We start from the raw sequence: 26,817 nt of genomic DNA on the forward strand, positions 1-26,817 counted from the left end.
TTAAATTCATGCATGTAGACCAAATTAGTATGAAAACACAACTCTTTCAACTTGATTCATTTAAACATGGTTGATGTAATGATTAGTGATCATGGAATTAAGAATTTTCTCAACACTAAAGTCATAGAGGATTGGTAATTAATTTGAAGTCGTATGATCATGACTCCAACTCCTCTCCTTCCATGAATAGGACGGAAACAGAAAGTGTCTGAAAAAAATCGCTCTCCATTTTCCTTACACAATGCACGCCCCTTGCCCCTAAATGTCAAATTAGACAAAGGCACTTTTAAGATTTCCACATTAACGAAATGTCTTTGTAAAGCAGCTCCCTCATAATTTTAACCCCATGCAAAATTGGTCCCCACAATATCCCCATTATATCTCATGAAAGATTGCAAGAAAATCATTGAAATCATAGAGAATCTGTTGGATAATTATTTGTCTCAATTACTTTTACCACCAATTAAAAAAAAAAAAAAAACTGTGCAGAGCACCAATCATGAACATTTCAAGATATTTGTAAATCAATATTTTTGGCCAATCCATATCCTAGTCCAATCAAAACGTTTTAAGAGATACTTTCTCTACATGCTCATGGCCTATTGGCAAGCAGAGCAGAGCAGAGCAAAGCAAAGCGAGCACATCATGGCTGTCAATATCTTTCACCAGTTTCCCTTGATTGGAGGACGAACACCTTGCCATTCCAACTAACGTTAGCAGTTCAACGGCTCGAAACTGCCGCGAAGGATACATAGCCGTTCATTTTACGCCACGTCAATCTTAGATTCTCCGACAACATGGAAAAACGTGTCCTTATTTTTCTTTAACCATTTGCTTTAGGACGCGTGTCCAACGATATGTTTTACTCAAACAGAGTAGCAGGAGAAAGCTTAAACCGACTCTCTGTAATGATTGGTATTTATTGAAGAGAAAAAGTATCTGCTGCCTTTGTAAACCGACCACGCTCAGATTGTTTTTCTTGTTAACGTTTGAAATTATGCCAAAACACACATCTGTATAGTGAAAGATGTTGATGGGTTTGCTTTTTTTTTTTTCTTGGATTTTCTTCTTCTTCTCCTCTTATGGCCTCTACCTACCTTGGTTTGGTCAATTACTAGCCTTTATTATGACTGGTGTGATATTCTTTCGTGGAAGCAATTTTGGTCTTTGAAGTTTCCGAGAAATGCACTCTGGAGGGAGGAAAAAAGGAAGATAAAATCAACCCAGATACCAGTTTTTTTTTTTTTTTTTCTAATCTGGTCTGCTACTCAATCAATCGATTTCCAACTGTTCGCGAGGTCTCAAAGGGGATGCTAATTTAACAAAAATATTCTTTAACTCAAGGTTCCATTTAAAAATCGATCCTCAAATAATACAAAATAACAGCTTGTTTTGAAAAAAAATAATTCGAGTTAAATAATTATGTCCCAGTGCCACTAGAAACCTGAATGGAAGTTATGAATTGTGGAATCTTATTTTGTTTTTGAAGAGAATATCTCCTTGGTGTGTGATCAGGACTAACAACATGGATTTGCTCAAGATCTTGGTACACGCAAACTTTGGTTTGGATTGTTTGTGTGTGTTTGGGAATATGAATTATCCTTTCAACTTTGATTACTTTTGGCAGAGACCAATTAGGTAAATGGATTTGTTTAGGAGACCAGTGAATAAAATGTCAAATTAGAATCGTTCACTCAAACTCCATCCATGCTGCATGGAAGTTCTTGGACGATATTGAATTGGCATCCACTTAAATTTCTGCTCGATCCAATTGTCTAAGTCTTAAAAATGGAAAGGATCAAAGACAGAGAAATAACAATGGATTTGTTTGGGAGAATTCAACGTGTTGACATCTTACCCTCCAAGCCGTGTTAGTTTTGGCAGAACTCCACTATCTGGGACGGTCAATGAATCTTTAATTTTCTATCCGTCTCTTGCTTGAGTTTCAAGCAATATTGCTGCCAAATTCTCTCCAACCTAAAGCACTCAGGAGAATTACGTACGTTTCTAATTTTATTTTATTTCTCTTCTAGACTTTGGTGTTTTTTTAATTGTTTTGACATTGATTTCCTATATCTTACGTCCACGTGAGTTAAATCTTTTGGTGATCTTTCTATATTTTATCACGGAAAAGTAGTGTTCGAAGCGCATTAGTGAAGAACCCTACTGTTGTCTTTGAAGGTATTTCACTTGAGAAGACTCAGGTTAGATCTTGATAGCGTGTGAAGATCTAAAAACGTGAGGAATTGCCCTAGTTCAAGATGCATTAGTCTTCTCATGCATATAAAATAAAGATTATCACACTTTAAAAATGAAGATCCTTCATAGATATTTGTTTCAAAAGAAATGTGTTTTTTTTTTTTTTGCACATAATTTTAAAAACACAGCTGTTGTATTCAAAATCTAAAAGCCTGAATGCCTTGAGATTTCTAAATAACTTAGCCATTAAGCCCATAGGGTTCTCTTTCATTGAGTGAACTACTGCGATCGCAGCTATATTGAAGAGTCCAAATCTAAGCCTTGATATGGCCCAATTAATTAGTTTCTAGCCAGATGTAATCCAGCTCATGAACACTATAATTTATTTGAACCTCAATCATCGTCTGCTTCTAATCCAGCTCTCTTTTTTTCTGCAACTTTTTTTATTTAATTTTTTTATCCATAAATTCTTTTTCTTTACTGAGTCTCGTTGAAAAAACCTTTCAAGCGTTGTAAATCAGAAAAGATAGTGCAATCTCTAATGCCATTTGATTTTGGTGAGCTTCCGGACCCATTTAATCATTAAAAAGAAACATACTAATCAATTATCAGATTCCATTTCATAATAATAATAATAATAATAATAATAATTAATTATATCATTGAGATGTATTTTGCTTAATTTTGTATGACTGGAGGGGGGCGTAGTCCTAAAATAAAGACATCATTCATTACTGATATACGGGGATGTATTGTAGACATGAAATGTTTCTATTGTGAACGAATATTATAGCACCTGGGGAGCATTGTTTTTTGTGTTTTTTATGCCAAAAGTTAATGTATCTTGCTGCCAGAAATATTGGTTTTTCTGTTTTTTATTCTAAAAACTGTTGAGTTTTGCTTGACAGCTAAACTCAAATCGCTTCAACACGAATATAAATGCTTTTTTAAAAGTGGCATAGGTCCCCAAAACTTCAAATTTTCCAAAACAAAATAACTACATGCCTCATATAAATGAGAGACGGTGATTAATGAGGAACAATGAGGGAAGATTATTGGGTCTGGTTGCCCAGCTAGAACCAATATTTTTTGGCTCGATAATTTTTTTTAAAAGATATTTTTAATTTTATTTTTTTCCTTTTAATGTTTTTTTTTCTTATTTAATTTTTTTTCATATGGTAAATAGAAAATAAATTGATGGGATTTTTTTATATTGTATAAAAGTTGGGCGATGATAAAAAAATGTCATTTGAGGTTAGGTTGAATTTCCATATCAAAGCATGTTTGTTTTTGCATTTCAAAAATACTTTTAAAAAAGTTTAAATTTTTTTCTTTAATTCAAATTATTTTTTTTATATTTTTGTATTATTTTGATGTGATGATATAAAAATCAATTTTAAAAATAAAAAAAAATTATTATCTCAATATATTTTTTTTAAAAAAATATTTTTAAAAATAACAGTTACGTAATAACATAATAACTAGCATATTGGCTCGCGCTCTGTAGCGGATCAATAATAATTTTTTTTTCAAATGTAAAATTTCTTGATTTGTGTTAAAAGCACGAAAAGTATTTGCATCATCACCATCTTCAAATAAATTATTTTCTACAGTAGCACCATGAATAACGTGTAACAGAGTAGCGCCCAATACACAGGCAACTAATTTCTTTCCCTTTATTTTTTTTTTCTTTTAAGAAATTTCCAATTTTATTTTTTTCCTCTTTAATCTTTTTTCTTTTCTCTTATTTAATTTTTTTTCATACTGTAAAGAGGAAATAAATTGATGAGACTTTTTTTATATTGTCCAAAAGTTGGGTGATGATAATTTTTTTTCATTTGAGGTTGGGTTGAATTTGCTTATCAAAACATGTTTGTTTTTGTGTTTCAAAAATGCTTTCAAAAAAATTTAATTTTTTTAATTTTTTTATTTAATTCAAATTAATATTTATTCATGTGATGATATAAAAAAGAAATTTTAAAAAATAAAAAATATATTATCTCAATATATTTATTTAAAAATATATTTTAAAAAATAATTATTATGTAATAATATAATAACTAGAATATTAGCACGCGCTCAACAATGGGTCAATAACAATTTTTTAAAAAAATATATAAAAATGTTTGAGTTGGATTAAAAGTATGAAATGTATTTGCATCATCATCATCTTACAATAAAATATTTTCTATAGTAGTACCATGAATAGCGCATAGCAGAGCAGCGCCCAATACACCAGCAACTAATTTCATTCCCTTTAAGTTTTTTTTCTTTTAAGGTATTTTCAATTTTTTTTCCTCTTTAAATCTTTTTTCTTTTCTCTTATTTTTTTCATATTGTAAAGAGAAAATAAATCGATGGAACTTTTTTTATATTGTACAAAAATTGGGTGATGATAATTTTTTTCATTTGAGGTTGGATTGAATTTTCTTATGAAAGCATGTTTGTTTTTGCATTTTAAAAATGTTTTTTTTTTAAATTGAAAATTAATTTTTTTCCTTTACTTCAAATTAAATTTTTTTTTTATGTTTTTGTATTATTTTGATGTGATGATATAAAAAATAGATTTTAAAAAATAAAAAAAAATATTATCTTCATATATATTTTAAAAAATAATTGTTACGTAATAATATAATAACTAGTATATTCGTCCACGCTCCGCAGCGGATCAATAACAATTTTGGGTCATGTTGCAGAGCCAGACTCAATATTCTTGGGTCTGATGGTCTAGCCACACCCAATAGTATTGAATCTGGCCGCGGAGCCACACCCAATACTATTGGTCTGGCTAGGCTGCAGACCAAGGCTATGAGTCTGGCTCGACGACCAAACCCAAGGATATTGGGTATGGTTGGCCGCCAGACCCAAAGGCTATTGGGTCTAGTTCAGCCGCTGTACCCGAGGCTATTAGGTCTGGTTTAGTCGTCAGACCTAAGGATATTAAGTTTGGCTCCACTGCAGACTCATTGCTATTGTGTTGGTTCCGCTATAAGAAGCAAAACTCAATGCTAATGGTTCAAGTTGTGGTGGACATAAAAGGAGTGGATAAAGCGGTGGTTAAGTTTGTGTTTGATTTTGGTGAAGGAGAGTGAGCGGTGGGCTATGAAAGTTTCGACTATGTAGTAATAATGTTAAAGTTTTAATTTTTAGGCTTTCTCCTAAAGTAAAGGAATTTCTTTTCCTTTAATTTTCTTCCTTTTAAGATATTTTCTATTTTTTTCTCTTCAAATAAATTTTCTATTCTCTTCTTTTTTTTGTACCGTAAAGAGAAAATAAATTGATGAGAATTTTTTTATATTGTACAAAAGTTTGGTGATGATAATTTATTTTTCATTTGAGGTTGTGCTGAATTTCCTTAAGAAAACATGTTTGTTTTGCGTTTCAAAAATTCTTTAAAAAATTTGAATTTTTTTTCTTTAATTCAAATTTATATTTTTTGATATTTTTGTATTATTTTAATGTGATGTCTTGGGTTTGGCTGCGGAGAGAGACCCAATTAGTTGCGAAGATAGACTCAATGCTATTGGATTTGGATTGGCAACAAGAGACAATGTTTTTTAGTCTATCTCCATAATAAAACCCAATGCTATTGGTTCAAGTTATGGTGGACATAAAAGGAGTGGATGAAGCAGTGGTTATAGCGTTTAAGTTATTTTTTCAATCTTACATCATACTATATGTCGCATGTATAAAGCGTTGTGATAATCATCTTACCAGGTAAAGATAGTCAGGAATAGTATGGGAGAAAAGAACAAGGAATTCTTGTTTGTTATCAGTAAAAAAAAAAAAAAAGTTGTCAACTAGTATTTTGGTAATTAGAAACCTTATGTAGTCTCAAAGTTCGGATAAGAAACTGATTGCATAAAGAGAAGATATTAGCACTCCTAATACGTCTTACCTAGAGTAAGCTTTATTGTTTATTTACTTGATATAAACTAAAGAAATGTTGTGTTTTATAACTATTTGTCTGTTTATGGTTGAAAAAAAATCATCCTCGGTAAGGAAATCCTTATCTTATCAGGTAAAAACCAAATTGGTCTAATGTCAATATAAAAAATAAAAATAAAATAAAATATCTTTTTATTTAATATCAGGAATATGTCTTCCGTATAACTTTATAATCTCATATATTAAACAAAAATTGTTTTGGTATTTTTGAAACGTATACCAAAATCCTTTGGAATTTTATAAACTTGTTGAAAAATCCATGCAAAAACAAAACCAATGTAAAAAAAAAAATTAAAACTAAAAAAATTCTTGAACAAAATGGATGAAACACAAAAAAAAATTAAAAACATGAAGAACACCTAACATGAACTCGAATGAATCTAGTAATGTGGACTCAAATTCAGACCAAATTTGATCAAAACAAAAGCACATGCACGTTGAAAATTATGGAAGGATCAATAATCTATCACCCATTCTCTTCAATTATCAAGGAATCATCATGATTTTGTCAAAATGGGTCTCGATTCAAGAACCAAAACCCTAGAATGAAAAACCATTTAAAACGTGTTATGGATAACAATAAACACTAGATTGTTTACTAATAATGCATAAGAGAAGTGTCTGTGCAAATAAATGAAACAAAAGAAGTTATAATCATATAGCTAAGACAATGTTCTATGAAGAACATGAAGAACTCTTTAAGCCAAACCCAGTAGATAGACAAAACAAGGGCATAGACATGTTGAGAATCATGCAATGATCAATAATCTAGCATTCATTTACTTTTATTATTAATGAATCAACATTATTTGGCCAAAATAGGTTTAAGTACCAAAACAAAACCTTAGTATTAAAAAAAGTTATTAATGCAAATAAACTATAGATTATTGACTAATCAAGTCGAAAGAAGTGTCTAGTGCCAAGGAATAGACCAAAACCGATTCAAATTAAGGGTCTAAGTTAATGTTTTTCCCAAGAACATGAAGAATACCCAATAGAAAAATCCCAACAAAACAGCCACTTTCAAGCCCATAAATGAACAATTTTGGCTTCTAAAATATGTTTTTTTTTTATCATAATAAGTCATACAACATATACAAATATGTTTGAATCCAAAACACTAATAAAAACTTCAAAACATCAAAATCAAACTTGAGGTACCAAATCCAAAAAACCATTAACTTAAAACAGCCTATATGTTCATGCAATATAGATTCATAATTGACTTTTTAAACTCATTTTGTGCATGAACAGGCCTAAAAAACCTAGGGTAAACACCATTACATTAGCATGCATAACTTAAGTTAAACACAAACTACAACAATATTATATATCAAAACAAACTTAAAACAATAACTTTATATATCAAAAACATAAAAAAAACCTTAAAAATAACATCATTAAAAAAAAACACACAACAACAAAGAGGTAAATACAACATTGCTTGTTGAGCATTTAAACATATTTTCTATGCTTGTAAACATAAATATAAAGCAAAACAAGTAAAATAACAATAATAGCATATCATTAAGGGCCTACTTTTGGATCTGTAAGGTATACCTAGAACAATCTCTCTCTTTGATTTTTTTTGAAAATTTTTACCCCTTACAAGCTTACAAGGCTTAAAAAAACTTGGTTTTTTACACTTGAATCTCTAACTTTATATTTCTTACTGCAATTACTCTTTTTTTTCTTATCTTTTCTTTTTCTTTCCCTCTTTTTCTGTTTTTTTTTAAAACATGTTTGGGGGGGTGTTTATAGGTTTTTGAGGTCTTAAATCCATTTTCTAACCACTTAATTTTGAGAGGAGTGTTGTGAACCCTTGATAAAGACCCATTGAGGAGCCTTTGTGTGCGAACACTTGAAAACCAAATCAATTTTTGCAAGATAGTTGCACTATCGGGGCTGACTAAGTAACTTACTTTCGAGGCTTTGTCGAAATAATTATGATGTTATTGTCAATTGAGACCAACTGAAGTTTGTAGAGGGAATAAAAACCTTTAATTTAAATCCAACCTTACTCAATTTTGAGGTCTGTAGCTAAACATTCATGCATTTAAAGTTGCCAATTCGATCAGCTAACACTGTCAAAACTTTCTGGATGGCCCACTTTCAAGACCTCGTTGAAGCAGTTATGACATCATCATCACCTGAGACCACTTAAAGTTGGTAGAAGGGATGCACACTTTTCATTGAAATCTAATCTTGCTCAATTTGAAGGTCTGTAGCTCCATATTCATGTGTTTGAAGTTGCCAACCTAATCAACCCCAAGTCTGCATATTGAGTGATGGTTGATTAAGGACAAGATGTTAGGGACTTCCACGGCAAAATCAGGATGTAAACGTCTAATTTTATAGAAATAGAGTTGTAGAGGGGATGTTCATCTTTCATTTTTAAAAAACTTCATGCCATTTGAAGGGTTCCAGCCTTATAATTATGAACTGCCAATGAAGAAAATCAACAAAGGCTAAACGACAAGTTGTCTGGGTTAAAACCTTAGAAATTAGGGTTTTAATTTAGGATTTGGCAAAGTTTCAATTCAGTCCCTGTTCTTCCAATTGTGGCACACACACACCCTTAATTTCTAGCCCCTAAGTTGGCCAACTTTTTACTTTTGGTCTTTGGTTTTGAATTAATGTATTTTGACCCTTAATTGACCAATAAACTTCTAATTTCTTCAATTTAACCCCTGACATGATCAATTTCAACCTCTATATTCACGTGTCTTTTCTACTTTAGTTCTTGGTTTTAGATTTCTTCAATCAAGTTCGTAATTGCCCATCAAACTTCAATATTTATCCAATTTAGCCTTTGATCTGACTAAATTAACTCGTAAAAATTTCAATTCGACCTCTAGACTTTAATTTCTTCTAATTAAAGTCTAAATTGATTTTGAAAATTAATTTTTCTTGCAATTAAACCCTCAATAGATTCAAATAAACCTTAAAAAAAATTTAATGGAAGCCTTAAACATCCAATTAAAAATTTTTCTTCTCAAATTGAATATTCTTTGCTAATAGGGCCTTTATCAGTTGAAAAATACACTGTTAAATTTTTCAATCTGATATATTTGATTTGCCTCAACCAGTTTCCATCAATTTCTTGGGCATTTTGGTATACTTTTCTCGATGAAATATATATATATATATATATATATATATATATATATATATATATATATATATTCTTCCAATATTTTTTGATTTTTTGTATTTTCTCTTTTTTTTTGTTTATATGGGGCTCCAAATGGGTAACAATAGATGTCATCTCTTTATAATACTTACGGAGCAAAAACTTGTCAAGCGTTTTGTGTAGTAAGTTCGTAAAGATAAACAAATTGTTCTTCAAAACTAATCTTCTCAAAACTTTTAGTTCGGTTGATCTGAAACTCTGTCTTTGCAGCAATCCTCTTTAACTAGAACTATGATCAAATTGTTTACTGCTTGGTTAACCTGAAATCTCAATCTGACAATTCTCTTTAACCAGAACCTTGATCTCTAATACCTCCCGATTACGAGGTTTGAAAACTTGATGCAACTTGATTACAGGGTTGAATTTCTTGGTGTTTTCTGATTGCAGGGTGAATTTGAAATTCCAGATCTCAATGGTTCCCTTAGAACAAAACATTTCATGTTATAGCTCAGTTAATCTAAAATCCTAACCTAGCGATTTACTTTAACTATAATAAAAAGTTGTCTACAGCTCAATTAATCTAAAATTTCAATCTAGAGATTCCCTTTAACCAGAATCAAAATATATGTCTACAACTTGGTTAGCTTGAATTCCAATATGGTGATTTTCTTTAACCATAACCAAAATTTATGTACAACTTGATTAACCTGAAATTTTAATTTGATGATTCCCTTTAAGCATAACCAAAATTTTTCTATAGCTCGATTAATATGAAATTTCAATTCGGCAACTCCTTTTAACCATAACTAAAATCTCTGTCTACAGCTTCGTTAACCTAAAATTTCAATCTGGTGATTCCCTTTAACCAAAACCTGTCTACAGCTCGGTTAACTTGAAATTTAAATGTGATGATTTCCTTTAATCAAAACCAAAATCTGTCTACATCTTGGTTAACCTAAAATCCTAATTTGACAATTCCTTTTAACCAGAACCTTGGTTTTTGTTTTCAGTTCAGTTAATCTAAAATTCCAATCTGGTGATTCTCTTTAACTAGAACTAAAATTTGCCTTCTTTTTCAACTCAACTAACCTGAAACCCTGAATCTCAAATATCCCATTCAACGAGAGCTTTCCTAAAGACTCGTTTTTATCAGTCTTTTGACTTGTCTGAGTCCGATTTCAAGAATTTTCTTTTATAAAAATAAAAACTTGTGCAATGTTTTGGGTTTAAATGCATGCTTTCTTACCTGGTTTGGAAACATAGGTTACACCCTTTCTTTGGTTTCATATGAACTCCTTTTTCCAGTATGAGCTTGTTTATGTGTTCAAATTTGTATGCTTAAGTTAGGATCTATTTTTTATGTTGCCCCTCTTATCCACCATATTTTTAGGAAGAAGTCTCCAACTTTTGTTTCTTATGGAGTCCTTTTTCATTTTAAGGTTTTTTATTTTTATTTGTTTTTAGCACATACATATTTTTCAAGAAGAAAAACTTCAAAAGACTTGGTTTTATTTATGAAAACTAAAACTTTCAATGTATGCATCAAAACAGTTTCTTAAGTAATTCCCATTGAGGGTTTTATCAAATTTCAGAATGTGGTTCGTCTTTAAGTCAAGCTTTTACTAGAGGTGACCTTCTATTTTAATTTTTCAAGAAGGTTTCAAGTATTTACTTGAAGAAATCTGTATATAATAAATGTTTTTGCTTCATGTTAGAATTTACATTTTTTTTACACGAATAAAATTTGTTTGCCATTTATTGATCACTTCGCGTGAACTGTAAGATCATTTGTTTATGAATCCGGGGTGTGTGTGCTTGATTAGAAAGGACTTCTAAAGGCATATAATACAGAATATAGCTATGGGATATGAAAGAGATGGATGTTTTTTGGGCTCAAGAAGAGTTCAAAATTTTTAAAAGACTCAAGATCACTTTGCTTTTGCCTCTTTTCCTTCGTGAAGTCATCTTATGAACTTTGTTCAGGTAGACTCTCTTTCTTAATGAAGAGTCTTGCTTAGGGACCTTTGCTTTAGTCTTAGAGCGTCATTAAACCATCATTTTATTTTTCTCTTCCTATGACCTTTTCTCATTTCAAATACACATTGTTAGTATTGATAATCTTTTTTTTTTTTTTACAAAAACTTACAAGTGATTACCAACCATTTACTTATGCAATTCAACATGCTTTTTAGAGGCAGGTTTTATCTCAAGGTTAGCTTTGATTTGTCTAGTTTGGTCACCTTTTAATCTAGAATTGCTTAAATCTCATTTTGAATATATTATGATTCATTCCTTGCAATCATGCACAAAACCAGTTTTTTTCAAGGTTTTCGTTTCGGAAAAGGGTTTCAAATGCTGTGAGATCATGCAATTTATAAAGAAAGGTTCTTTACACTAAGAATTCATGGTCAAACTTCACTTTATTGACTTGGAAAGAAAACTGGATATATTAGGCATAATATCTTTTTCAGAATCAGAATTTACAGGTTTAACTAGATCTTCTTAATCTATTCTAGACAATCTTAAAGCTCCTTATAAGAAATTCTTTTTCACTACAGAAGGACCCTCGTAGTTTGGTGTCTATTTACCCTAGTCTTCTCCTGGTAAGGGCAATATTTTTTTCAGAACTAGATCTCTTTCCTAGAACACCCAAGGTCGAACTTTCTTGTCATATGCCTTAATCATTCTTTTCTGGTAAAGTTGGTGATGACAAATCACAGCTACTCTTTTCTCACTGATCAGGTTTAGTTGTTCATGTCTGACTTTAGACCATTCGGCCTTTTCTAGCTCAAGATCTATCAATACTCCTAATGAAGGGATCTGCACTTCTAAAGGCATCACGACCTCCATTCCATATGCTAAAGAATATGGGGTAGCTCCTGTTGAAGTTATGATTGCAATATGATATGCGTGTGAAGGGAAAATGACAACATCTTAAGCCAATCTTTGTAAGCAATCATCATTTTTTGAATAATCTTCATGACATTCTTATTAGCAGCTTTTACATTGTCGTTCATCTTCGACCTGTATGGTGAGGAATTAGAATGCTTGATTTTCTATTTAGTATAGTGCACCATTATTATCTTGCCATTGAAGTTTTGTGCATTATCAGTCATTATCTTTTCTAATGGATCATATCGACAGATCACGTCTTTTTTTTATAAATCTTTTCCCCACCTTTTGTGTTAGATGAATATATAATTTGAATTTTACGTGTTTTGTAAAGTAGTCAATAATCACGAGGATAAACTTATGTTTATTGGTGGCTTTTAAGTTAACAAACTCAATTACATCAATTCTTCACATCACAAATAGGCACGAAGATGTTAGATTAAATTGGGGAGCAAAAACACAAATATATTTATATTTTTGCAAATTAAAAATATAGAAACCAAGCAATGGAAAATATTACTTAAGTAAATATAAATTTATAAATAATAACAGTAAAAGTTGGCTACCTCCCCCACAATATTATCTCGGTCGAAGTCTGAAAAAAGACAGAAAAAAATAAAAAACTTTCTGAGACGATAATGATAATAATTAAAATCCAAATGGAAAATGGGTCTGAAAATCTACGAAGTCCATAAGGTGAAAAAAGCGTAGGCCTAGCACAAAAGCTTAATAGCACTTGACAGTGCAGGCTTTGGCACCAAAATCTTTTTAAGCAATAAGGTTTAGTTTGATATTTCTTATTGGTTGTTTTTTTTTTAATATATATATATATATATATATATATATATATATATATATATATATATATAATATTTTTTATTTTTTATTTTTTATTTTTTACTTTAAGACATCAAAATAATTTAGAAACATTAAAAAATATATTAATTTAAAATAAAAAAATATTTTTTTAAAAAACACTTTTAAAATAAAAAACAAGTTAGAAGTTTTATTTGTTTTTGCGGTCTTCTAAAAAATTGAATTATTTTTATTTTTATTTTAAATTATATTTTATTATATTTTAATTTATTAATATTAAAAATAAATTTTAAAAAATAAAAAAATATTATTTTACCATATTTATAAACAATTTTTTTTTACCACCACAGCATAAAACACTATCTGTAGAATATATCCAATCCTCAAAATGTTTGGCCAACATCAATTGCCTATCCCTCTCCTCTGCTTCACTATCTCACCCTTTTTTTTATATATAAAAAATAAATAAAAAATAAAAACTTCAGCTTAATAAATTTGTTGATAAACTTTCACATTTTCAGAATTGAATAGAAAAGGTGGCTTAAGTATACCTCACAGGAACTCTATCTCACTCTCTCACTAGCAGAAATTTCTGGAGCAGAGAACATGCATTGAGAATGTCATTCTTTCATTTGTAAGTTTGTGTCTTAGTGGTATACTTAAGGACTTGTTTTTGGAAATGGGTTTGCTTCAAATTCTGTTTTTGTTTCTCAATTTGGAGTCTTGCTTCCTGAAAATTATTGATAAAAGTGAATAGAATCTTCAATTCATTGTGGGTTTGGTTTCAATATGGGTTTTGACTGTACTTTGAATTGATGAGTGGAATTTATTTTATTTTATTCGATGAAAATGCATGCTTTTGTTAGCATTGATAGTGTGCTGCATTTCTGTAACTAGAAAAAACCGACACTGTCATTGTTTTTAGTGGCATTATCTGTCAATTTTGGATGCAAGCAAAGGTTTTGGTTTCACGGGGTTCCACCAGCATGATTCAACTTTTTGAACATGAAAGAAGTTTGAGTGTGCAATAAATGAGCTGGAACTTGGAATTCCCTCTAAATTTGCTCACATTAGTAGATTTTGATTGACTATTCTGAATTAGCTTTGTTATATTTGGTGATTTTAGTTGATTGCATTCGCTTGTGTAGAACTTGAGAAACAATTTAAAGTACTCAAGCTGGAAAAAATGTTCGTAGAGCTGATCATGATACGAGGCCACCTATTGGAACCCTCTTTAGCTACCCTTCTTTTGATATCCATGTATCTCCAGAACTTAAGATGCCACCTGTTATAAATACAAATTAAATGATTTTTCAAGTTTGTTCTATTCTCTTACAAAATTCTTTGAAGGATTTCACCAGATTGACATTTTGGTGAGGTTGTAGAAAATAAACGAACATGAACTTGTCTGCATACCTTGCAATCATAATAATTATTGATGTTTGCAACATGGATGAATGGTTTTGCTTGGGATCTGACAATAGTATCTGGATAGATAGTTCTATAAAATATGTGACACTTTTTCCTTTCAACCATCTCTCAGGAGATTGTCTGTTCCCCATTTAACATGCAGCCATGTTCCAAAAAATCTTTTATGGCCAACTCTGGGTTATGTGTTGGAATACACACATTTTCAACCAAATGTACAACAGTCAAACAATTGTACATCAATCGGGAAGAAAATATGTCCCGCATATGCTTCTATTAGTACCTTCCCAAGAATTGATGATTTTGTAGCCTTGCAAATCAGTGATGATGTCGGGGAGACTACAGGTTCTAGCAAGCATTACCAGTCAAAAATTCCTCTTGATCCAGCTGAGAAGCAGACTATGAGTGAGGAGGTTCAACCGGATGGATGCCAATACTCTGCAGAAATTATCAATGACCTTCCCAAAAAGAGAAGAAAAAGAAAGAAAAAACATGGGAACAAAGGGAGGATTCCATGGAACAAAGGCAGAAAACATACTGCAGGTAAGTGTATATCAAATAATTCCCTCCAAGGCTTAATGAAGTTGATTAATCCTGTAGTTTTAACTTCTTTTATTTTGTAGAGACCCGTGCACTGATAAAGCAAAGAACAATTGAAGCCTTGACAAACCCCCAGGTGAAGTCATGTAAGGATTAGTTAGTTTTTTTACAGCTTGTCTTCTGTGCAAGCGAATTCTTGGAATAGTTAGGGTTCATATTGCATGGTTTAACTATAGTACTAAACAGTTTTTTCCTCAAATTTAAGATCTTCACTGATGAGTATGTTCACTCATATATGCTGCATCTCTTGGAATAGCAAATAAAGCTCATACCACAAATCATTTTTTTTTTTCATTACCAAACAGATGAATGCTTTGAATTCATTTTTCTTGCTTGATTATTATTTATTTCGCAGAGTCTGAGACAGTAACAAGTACACCTCCCCTCTCTCTCCTTTTTGACAAGTAATTGTCCTATTTTGTATATTACTTTTGTTTTTCCTCTAAAACTTGATTTCATTTCCTCTCAATTTTCAGGTTAGGAAGAAGATGTCAGGGCATCCCCGTGCTCATAGGTAAAGTTTATGCTCTCCAATATCTTTATAAATATACTCAACAAATGTTGTGAAAGTTATATGTGAAAAAAACGGGACTGCCAAATACATGATGTTCTACATTAGCCACGTTTCCATCGATATCCACTTAAAATATTACGTGGATAATGACCTCAAATTGAAGCTTATAGTAATGAATTTGGATATGGTTTATGCTCAGTTAACTCAGTAGATGATTGTTTGAATGAGGAACTCTGACTCAATGAAACTTTTAAGGATTTCAGGGTTTTAATATTTGCTGAGAGTATTCTATAACCTCTATAGGCTCTGCAGCCACACAAGTTTTTCAGACTGAAAATCACAATTCAAACAAATTCCTTGCAGTGAAGCGATCAGGGCTAAGATAAGTTCTTCGCTCAGACAACTTTGGGGTAAACGTTTGAAATGGAAAAGGCTGAGAGAGAATTTTTTTCTGTCATGGACTAAAAGAATAGCAAGAGCAGCTAAGGAAGGAGGCATTGACCAACAAGAGCTAGACTGGGATGGGTACGATAAAATAAAAAAAGAAATAACTCTCAAGCAGCTTCAGGGTGCCATGGAAAAGGCAAAGGGAGAGGAGATTGCAAAGAGAAAAGTTGAGAGGGAAAAAAAGGAAAAAGAAGAAAAGATGGAAAGGGTTGCTCAGAAGAGAAAAGAGCGGGAAGAGAAAGCAATGGAAAGAGAAGAAACAAAGAGGAAGGCACACAGAAAATCAAAGAAAAAAACAGAAGAGTCATCTGTTGCCCGAAAGTTGACACTTAAGAAGAGATTAACAAAGGTAACCTTCTGGCTACAGTGCAACATGAAAAATCTCACTATCGATTTGAGGAAAAGAATATGAAATTTGATTTTTTGGGGTGCACATTGATGCAAAGAATTGAATTAGGAATAATTGAGTCTTACTGACTTCATAGATTAGGAATCATATATTTAGAACTTAGAATTGATTTTTAATCGATCATGTTGGAGCCACACTATGGAAGACGTTGACACAGCAGTCTATCATGTACACTGTTTAGTTACTCATAATCCTTTTTGTTAAAACCTAATATGTTGATGTTGGATATGCTCCTATGATCCATCTACTATCTTTGTTCTTGGTATCTTTTGCATTAAACAAGCAATTCCAAGATGAGACCACGCTTTGTGGGTCCTATACATCAAATGTTGTTCCACATTGATTTTTTTTTTGTTTTTTTATATGTTCGTCTTTACAAGGGCTATATGTTGTCTCTATAGATTCGAAAAAGGAAATCCACTGATGATCAGATGATTAGTCAAGGGGCATCATCGCCTTTCCTTAGCCGAGCTTGGGAGAAACTGAATGCAGAGATTAGTAAGAGAGAAAAGGTTCCAAGAGAAACTTCACTTGCGGATCAGATCCAAGCTGCCAAAAATAAAAAAACTGAATCCAATACTAGGAAAGCTTTGGCAACACCATCTTTTCCACTCGTTTGCTGAGATGAATACAGTGAGCAAAGAGTTGCATCCTGTGAAGCAACTGAAACTCAAGTTGCATTTTTTCCTATTATGACTTCCATCCACCTGCTGTTGTTGCCGACACTTGAGCGATCGTCCCCTGCACAGATGCTGTCTGGGAAGGGATGAAATCTGGGCCTTTTCTATAAAGGATAACTACTGGAATTGACACTAGCACTCCGATTTATTTCTACTGTAACATGTAAATGTATTTAATCTATTAATAAAAGTTTATTTATCTTTAATATTTATTAAATATTTAATTAATAAATATAGAGTAAACTTAAAGTTCATGGGATAAAAATATTTTACAAATAAAATTCTAAAATTTTTATAATTATAAAATTTTTATTGCATCAAAATATTATTTTTAAAATGTTCCTGGTCAATAATTTATTAAGATTTGATATTAATTACAACTATTGAGATTAATATATATTATGTTTTTTTTTCTTATGAAAGGAGAGTTGTTCTCATAAGCTGAGGTATGAGAGATTTCTAAAACTAATATGTAGGTGCTTATCAAATGATATGTATATTGAATTGATCAGCATGAGAATTCCATATTGAAAAGCTCACGTGACGATTGTGTAAGTAATCCAAGCGTATTTGGTATTGTGATAGCTTTTGTGGTTATGATTTGAAAAAAATAGTTTAATAAAAAGTACTTTTTGTGAGGTTGATTTCGGCACCGTTTGGGAACGCGGCTGCGGCCGCGTTCCCAAAAAATTTGAAATTTTTTTTTTTTTACTAAAATTTAATATGGTTTGTACGTTTTGGATCGTTTTGATGTGCTGATGTCAAAAATGATTTTTAAAAAATAAAAAAACATCGTTGGCATGCATTTTGGCACGAAAAGTTATTTGAAAAGCACCCGCAACCACACTGCCAAACACGCTCTTCAAAAAAAGTTGGTGTTTGGTAAAAACTGTGGTTGAAGTTGTGGTTTAAAAAAAGCAGTTTCTTGTGTTTGGTTAAAACTGCGATTGAAATTGTGGTGGAAAAAAAAAAAGCAGTCTTATGTTTGGTTAAAATTGTGGTTGAAATTATGGTAAAAAAATAGTTTCTTGTGTTTGGTTAATATGCTTTGTGTTTTAGATTTGATTTTAGAATTACTTAAAAGGACATGTATATACACACATATATAATTACAAAACATAGGTGTTTTGTAATTATGATTACATAACGAAATGAAAAATCCTTATACATTAATGTTCTCCTTTATTGTTCCATCAAACTATTTGCAATTCCATCGCGTACAAAATCCATACGTGAAGGCCTCTGTGATCCTTGAATGACTGAGCAATGAACAATATCAGGTAAAAAATCATCTGGAATTAAATTAGGATTGCGATCATACTCAGAAAAAAACTGCATCATCTTGCGATATCCTTCTAATATAGTTATGTGGTGTCATTGATGCAACTACAATCTCAACTTGGGTTTTGTATGGATAAGCAGGCATGTTTTGCAAAATTTTCCACCTCTGTTTCCATACCCCAAAAGAACGTTTGATCACGTTATGTAGTTATGAGTGTGCATGATTAAACACTTCTTCTGACCACTTGGTTGTCCACCACGCCTAAATTCTTGGAAGTGATACCTCTCGCCTTTGTAGGGACCCAAATACCCATACTCGTTTGGATAACCAACATCAACCAAATAGTATTTTCCTGCAAATAATAACAACATGGTAATTTTAAACAAAACTTTAAAAAAAAATTATATTCCTTCAATTGCCAAATCTTCAATTTAGTCAAAATCACAACCTTCTGGAGGTTTTGGAAATTTGATATTGCTATTATCAATAGCCTCAAAAAAAATATGTGTATCGTATGCATTGTCTTCCCATCCTGCCCACACGAACATGAATTGCATGTCGAAACTACAAGCGGCCATGACATTTTGTGTTGGTACGCCTTTTCTTCCAATAAATGGAATTTGATTTTCAGATGGTATGCAAGCACGAACATGTATTTCATCAATTGCACCGACATAATTCTACAAGCCACAAAAACATTAAGTACTCATAAACATTTATAACATATTTCATACTCATTTGAACAACTTAATTAAACTCTTAATTAAACAAAAATTCATCTTACCTTGAAATGTGGCATAAATCTTAGATTCATAGCAATTTCTCTTGGTGTGCTCGTAAATTGTGGATCTACTGGTTTTATGACTTCCACAACAAACAAACATAATGATTTAAACACTTCTTTAAAACATCTACTGATAGTTTCACCTGAATGCTGAAATATTTCCTGCATTTGTCTATTTGACGCCCCAACTGCTATTGTAAATAGAAACATTGTCACCTTTTCAATAACGCTCATTCTTCTTGACGGTTTTGAGCCTGATGCATTTCTAATTCAGTGCACAAACTCAACAAAGTGGTTGCGTCCATTCTGAACATGTTAACACTTCATTTCCAATGATCTCTTAAAACCTCCGTCAACCAACACATCCATGTGTTATACGAAACCATACATGGTTCTTTATACATATAATTAATATAATACATGTTTATAGCTTCAGTTGTGCATATAATTAATTTTTTCATATCAAAATGCCTCCTTAAAATAAATTCATCGTCGTCATCATTGTCATCGTCACCGTCATCATCATCATCATCATAGTTTTGAAACCCGACCCGGTCATTGACCCGGTCAAGTGATCGGGTCACGGGTCAGATGGGTTGACCCGGGTTGACCCGGGTCAACCCAAAAAAAAAAAAACCTATAAAAAAAACACATAACTAGTTACAATGCAACACTTACATAAACCAAATTTAAATTATAAACCAACAACATAAATTTAATTCAATATCCAAAACACAAACAAAATATAAATTCTAAAATATTTAAAACAAAACATCCAACCACATAAATTCTAAATAAACAACACATTCACTTTTGTTGAATGAACACATTAAGTTCTTCTGTGTCCATAGAAGCAAAATATTTTAAACAGAAGTGCAGCTATGACAAACCCAACAGACTTAGGTGTGATGGTCATGTCTAATTAATTTTTTTATAAATATTTTTAATTTTTTATTAAAAAAACATTTAAACTATTTTTGAAATATTCTAAACAGAAATTCTAATTAATGTTTTTTATTTTTTTTAAAAAAATTAAATTATCTTTAAAGTATCCTAAAAAGAAATTTTAATTAATTTTTTATAAGAAAAACATTTAAAATTTCCTTGAAGTATCCTAAACATAAATTATAATTATTTAAAAAAAAAATTATTAAAAAATATTTAAACTATCTTGAAGTATTTTTATAAATTATTTTTATTTTTTATAAAAAAAACATTTAAAATATCATTTAAATATCCTAAATAAAAATCTTAATTATTTTTTTAATTTTTATTTTATTTTTTAACGACCACATAAGACCTAAGATATTTGGGTAAGACGGCCAAGCCAAATCCAACAAATTTGGGTATGACAATTTTGCTTGATTTGACAAACAAAAAAAATTATACATTTTAATTGTCATAAAAGAAAAAAAAATACAAACAATTAAAAAAACAACTCAAAAAAATAAAAATAAAAATAAAAATAAAAATAAAAATAAAAATAAAATTACAATCTAAAATAAAACATCTTGATTCACGTTGATCTCTCTCTCTCTCTCTCTTGATTCACGTTGATTTCTCCAACACGGACTGTCTCTTGGATGCCATTAAATGCCAGTGAGTAGTGTGGGGTATGTGCCTCTGTATTTGCTAAATTTGAAAGTGGTCCAACTGAAATGCCTGCCTATGTTTACTTCTGGAGGTGGAGCTTATGATAGGATGTTTTCACACAGTGAAAGTGGCTGATTTCACTGTCTTGTTTTAAAAGAAAGGAAATCATGACGACCTCAGCTCCTCGGTGGTCGAAGGAAGAGAAGAGGCAGAGGCAGAGGCAGAGGCAGAAAGAAAAACGCTGCGTTTCAGAAGGAGATTCAAAGACGACCTCAGCTTCTCAGCAATCAATAGGCAGAATCCGCAGGGACGTCCTCTGCTCGTCAGCTGGGCAGCTGGGTTTCACACTGTCTTCAGCGTTTTAGCATTTTAGAATGGGTAAATTAGGTTTGTCAATTGTAAATGATTTTGCTTCGTTCTTCATCACACTGTCTTCAGCGTTTTAGCATTTTAGAATGATAAAAACGACGTCGTTTAATGACTTGCAAAAAAAAAAAAATTGACCGGGCCTCACCCGGGTTTGACCGGGTCGACCGGGTTTCGCCGGGTCAATTCCCGAGCGGGTTTTTGCCTTCACCCGGACCGGTCCCAGACCCGGGTCCCGGGTCGACCCGCCGGGCCGGTCCGGGTCTTAAAACACTGATCATCATCATTACTGTCATCAGCGTCGTTTCCATCACTGTCATCTCCTGCACCAGCAATTGAGGCACCACTACCTTCACAACTAGGATAATTATTGTGGTCTACAATACGGTTCATTACATTATCATAATTGCCATCGAAATCCTCATTAAATATGTCATTAAACCATGAATCATCCATCACTTCAATTACATGTAAACAAAAAAAAATTATCTGTTGTTAATAAAAATATTTAAATAATTAAATATCATTCAATAAAAAAGAACTATCAAAAAGTTGGTGCGACATAAGTTTTTTCATACCTGTAAAGCCAACAAAAACATAGTGTTCCGCTTGCTTTTATAAAATGCAGTTGAGGTTTGAGAGGTTTGTTATGAAGTAAAATAGTTCTTTGAAAGTTGGCTTACAAACATTCCTCTTTATATAGAAAAAAACTTAATGTTGTTTACGTCTCTTTTACAAGTTATTCAGCTTTCAGCATAAGTACATTATCACATGTATAGACTGTAAAAGTAACATATAATGTTAATTTTACAACTCATACATGGACAATATTCTGACATGTATTCTTTTATTTTGTGTTCCCATTCTATTATTCAAGATTCCTTGGCCCATTTTTTTTCTTTATTTATCACCATGACAGTGCACACCTAAAAACATGTACCGAAATCATCTAAAAAACAACAGTAACTAAAATTCAATTGACACCTCACAAAATAAACACAATTTATATATATGAACTCCAATAACAACTGCACCAAAGAGAGCATGTATTCCAATTGAATTGGTGACAAATCCAGCAGCTCAAATAGCAGTTACAGTAGCACATACATAGATTTCATACACTGACTCCCATGCACACAGTAGCGGAAACAATATTCCCAACTCACTTGCACACAGTAGTTGAAACAATCATATTAACATCAATGAATAGCATTAACAGCATTAACAAACAAGGTAGCAGCTTCCATCAATCCTCACGGCAGAAAAGAAAACAAATGCAGGTTTCACACCTCACAAGCACACAGTAGCTGCACATGGTATATCAATGAATTCCAGCTTGACAAACAAGGCTGCAGCTCCCATCACCTCACGACAGAAAAAGAAAACAAACCAATATTCACACAGTAGTTGTACATGGTATATCAATGAATACAACTTCACAAACAAGGTTGCAGCTCCCATCACCTCATGGCAGAAAAGTACACAAACCAATATTCACACAGTAGTTGCACATGGTATATTATACAATTACAGCTGGACACACAAGGTAATAACTCTCATCACCTCACGGTAGAAAAGAAAACAAACAAGGTTGCACATGGTATATTACAATAAAACAAGCTTTTTAACAGCAACACTCAAGATTCAAGACCTTCAGGGAACAACACAGTGAAGCAAAATTACCAACCAATTCCATCCAAAGATCAACCATTTAACATCAATAAAAACCGAAGTGACAATTTTAATTCATCGACAAAATACATCATTAAAAACCAGCAATATTCTCATATAAGTATATTAACTCTCGAAAAGCAATTTAATATAAATACAACAGTAAACAAATTATCGCATATGGAAATGCCCATATATCTCAACACGAAATGTAGAAGAATACAATGACTCGGATAAACTTCGGCAATTGGAAAATACTCTTTTTTAAAACCAGTATCCCATTATTCTGCAACAATAAAATAAACTTGTATAAGTACATTAAGTAAGTGAACATAGTTAATTGATTAACAGTTAAGAAAATGAAATAATACCATGTCAGCTAAGCACGTTTAGTATGTGCATACATTCGTTGCAACCATCTCAACTTCTGCTCCATATCACCCATACTAGCCCATATTTCTCTTTTCCTTCTTAAACTCAAATACTCTGTAGCAAAGTCATGGAACTCATCTTCAATTGAAACTCTAGGAATTGAGTGCAACTCAGCCATCACCTCGCGAATACTACAGTCATTGCGATCCATATTAACAAACATGGAATCACTCTTAGTCGACATACTTTCAAGTAATTGATTGCACCTTGACAGTAGCTGAACACCAATTCCAGAAGTTTTCTTCTTTCTACCTCGCACCTCGTAAGGATCTCATCCTTTTCTTTTGCCACCGCTTTTTGTGTTGCTGCTGCTAGACATATTTATCCCTCCAATCATTCGAGCCATGTTGGCATTGCTTGTACCAGGATCGACATCACTGCCAACAGGTAGTCCTGATAAAGGAGCCTATACATACGCTCCAGTTGCGACAATATTGGAATATATTCGGTCAAATTTATTCTTCAAAGACGGCTCAATACCGACATGTCTGAATTTTTTGGCTCCTCTAATTTCCTCCATATAAATAAAATCAAGTATAGAAGGATCAAGACTAGTAAAATTTTGGTGTTGGAATTTGACAACAATAAAAGAAATTGTTAGGATGACAAGGAATGTACTTGAATTTTTTGTTTCCACCACTCATTGCTAGCTGAAATTGTGCCTGATTCACTATTCCAGCCAACAGCAGTTTCAGAAACCAGCTTATTCCATATCCTCCAATCCTTTTTACATCCATTCCATTTGTTTTTCAATTGTGTTTTAGTGAATGCATGGCCAGTTGCAAACACACAAATGCAAATTTAAAGTTCTGATTTTGACTTCAAAAGTAGAAATCAAAGTAATCCTACATGACATGCTAACAGGTCACTCATTCCAATTACTATAAACACACGCATAGTTAAGAAATCTATTGTTGCTCAAGCAGAAACAACATCAATGTGCACAGTTAACATATCAGACCATGAAGCAGCACATAAATGCAGGTTTAGCTCAAGTAAAAAAAGTTAATAACACACAGTATGGGTCATGAAAAGCAGTACAGAGAAGCAATGAAATTTGCTAAATTCAAAACAATTGACGAAGGCATAATAAACAGAAGACAAGCAGCAACAATGAAATTTGTAGATCAATTCAACAATTGCAGAACACACAGTAATTGATCATGCAGCTGCACAGACATGCAATTTTTCATCTAAAAAAATAAAAATGAAGATGGAGATAAGACAGGAACTTACCTCAGTCTCTCTCTTTAGATGTCCAAACCAGCACGGCTCTGCAAACAGATACTGGAGACCTAGAACAAAAATTAGATTTTGAGCTACATTTTAAACAAAATTGGCAAGGGTAACGCATAGTACACAGACCATGAAGCAACACAGAAATGCAGGTTTATCTCAAGTAAAAAAAATTAAAAAACACACAGTACGGATCATGAAAAGCAATACAGAGAAGCAATAAAATTTGCTAAATTCAAAAAATTTGACGAAGGCACAGTAAACAGAAGACAAGCACCAACAACAATAAAATTTGTAGATCAATTCAACAATTGCAATGTTAATAGTAATTGATCATGCAGCAGCACAGACATGCAATTTTTCATCTAAAAAAATGAAAATAAAGATGGAGATAAGGCAGGAACTTACCTCAGTATCTCTCTTTAGTCCAAACCAACATAGTTCTGCAACTTTATTCTGCAAACAGAAACAATGGAGACCCATAACAGAAATTAGATTCTAAGCTACATTTTAAACAAAATTGACAAGGGTAACGCACAGTACTTACGAGTCTCTTTTTTCTGCAATGGTAATAATGGAGGGACATATTGGTGAAGGTTTATGTTTTCGATCTTCGTTTGGAAAGAAGAAGGGACAAAGAGGAAGAAGCTTACTCAGGCGTCGTCCTGTACGTTGGGGTTTTTTGTAGAAAATAGAAACGAGGTTGTTGTAGCAAAAGACGAGAGAGAGGAACAGTTTGGGGAAGGAAATGGGAGTTTAGGAGATTAATGGTAACATTGATCAATGATAACATATGAAGGAACATATGAAGGAACAGTATGGGGAAGTGTCGATGGTGAGAGAGAGGTAAAACATATGAAGGAACAGTATGGGGAAGGTAGAAAATGGGAGTTTAGATCAATGATAACATTGATCTATAACCTTCTGTGAACAATTTTTTATGAGATGGTGTTTAAGGGTGACCGTTGGGAAATTAATTGGGATAGTTGAGAAAGTAATGGAAAATTATCAGTGATGAGAGAGAGGAGAAAACACATGAAAAGTAATGCATAATTGCTTTTCACATATTGTAGTTCAACCTCAGTTTGGACTAGGACCCACGTAAGAAAAATTGTGGTTGGTGTTAACCAAACATGTGTTAAACTGCTTTTAATTTTAGCTGTAACCTCATCAGTATATCAAAACACTATCTTAAGATCACAAAGTTATCTTATATAGAGAGCGTTATATTTTGATTCTGCTAACATGAATTATATTAAGTTATTTAAGTAATTAAGAAATGATTCATTATTCTAAATGAATTATAAAAAATATTTTATTTGTTCTCAATTAGTATTGATTATAAATTCTTGCGAAATGTGAAATGAAATTTGAGAAAAGTTTCAAATTTTATTTAAAGAATCAATGACTATGGTATTGAGAATAAACATGATATGGTGTAGTAGACACATTACATATTAAAATATCTAAATCAAAATATTGTTAATTAAGAGATAATAATTATATTGAGAAACCGGTCATTAAAAGATTAAGTCAAATCACTTATAACTTTCCTAATATTCACTTATAACTTTCCTAATATTTGAGGGATCATGACAAGTACCAAGACATTGTACTTCATCTTCAAATATAAATTAATCAATTATTAAATTAATTTAATCAATTATTAAATTAATTTATTTAATCCTATTTTATGTAAGATTATGATTTATATTTAGATCAACTTATTAAAGAATCTAATAAGTCACACTCATAAGAACTATTAGTCAGGAATTAAAATGAGATGATTAATAAAGTGTGACTTGATTGTAAATAAATTTTAAAAATTAAAAACTAGAATGTAATTAATACAAGGGGTTACAATTCTAGATCTAGAAACAATCAAGTAAAGATTTTATTGAATAAATTTCTAAAATTAGCCTAAAATAATATATGTGATATTATTTAAGGAGCAAATTGATATTTTATCATTCATAGGGTTTTTACATTTATTTATAAAAAGAAAATCATTCCTCTTATTTTTTGTAAGTAGAGTACAATACAAAAATATCTTAAAAACACAAGAAAAGAACCAGCACTTAAAAGCATTTTAATCTCTCTTTTCTAAAAAGAGTATAAGAGATTTCTTATTGATTGTTCATATGGATTACTATTAAAGGTTAAACATTTAGATGATTTTTGGTTTGTAATAACTCAATATTGAAACAATTATTCAAAACCGAAAAAATACATCTAATTTTTAAGTAACCTTTATATAAATCCTAAGCAACTCTATATCTATTTAATAAAATATTTGAAACCCCCAAAAAAATAAATTACAGTTTTGAGAAACCAACATCTCTTCCATGTCCCACTATTATTTTTAGCTATATTTATCTTTCTTTCTT

At 31.7% G+C, this 26,817-nt stretch overlaps 1 protein-coding gene across 3 annotated transcripts; it reads left to right on the forward strand.

The window, feature by feature from the left end:
- Positions 1–13,463: 13,463 nt before the first annotated feature.
- On the forward strand, positions 13,464–17,272 carry LOC133671949 (vicilin-like seed storage protein At2g18540). 3 transcript variants are annotated; one of them, XM_062092595.1, is made up of 6 exons: positions 13,464–13,622; positions 14,532–14,959; positions 15,040–15,092; positions 15,493–15,530; positions 15,894–16,326; positions 16,788–17,272. In XM_062092595.1, the coding sequence occupies exons 1-6, from the start codon at positions 13,606–13,608 to the stop codon at positions 17,007–17,009; spliced, it is 1,191 nt and encodes a 396-aa protein (XP_061948579.1). In that variant the 5' UTR covers positions 13,464–13,605; the 3' UTR covers positions 17,010–17,272. The 3 variants fall into 3 exon arrangements, with proteins under 3 accessions (XP_061948579.1, XP_061948580.1, XP_061948581.1); XM_062092596.1 differs by having other exon boundaries at positions 13,470–13,622; positions 14,562–14,959; XM_062092597.1 differs by having other exon boundaries at positions 13,480–13,622; positions 14,739–14,959.
- Positions 17,273–26,817: the final 9,545 nt, after the last annotated feature.

Source organism: Populus nigra, chromosome 1 (assembly GCF_951802175.1).
Source record: "Populus nigra chromosome 1, ddPopNigr1.1, whole genome shotgun sequence".
Classification (NCBI taxonomy): Eukaryota; Viridiplantae; Streptophyta; class Magnoliopsida; order Malpighiales; family Salicaceae; genus Populus; species Populus nigra.

Coding starts and splice junctions, on each gene's coding strand:
- LOC133671949 (XM_062092595.1), top strand. Junction 15,531..15,893: donor GGGCATCCCCGTGCTCATAG/GTAAAGTTTATG, acceptor AATTCCTTGCAG/TGAAGCGATCAGGGCTAAGA. Junction 16,327..16,787: donor TTAAGAAGAGATTAACAAAG/GTAACCTTCTGG, acceptor TTGTCTCTATAG/ATTCGAAAAAGGAAATCCAC.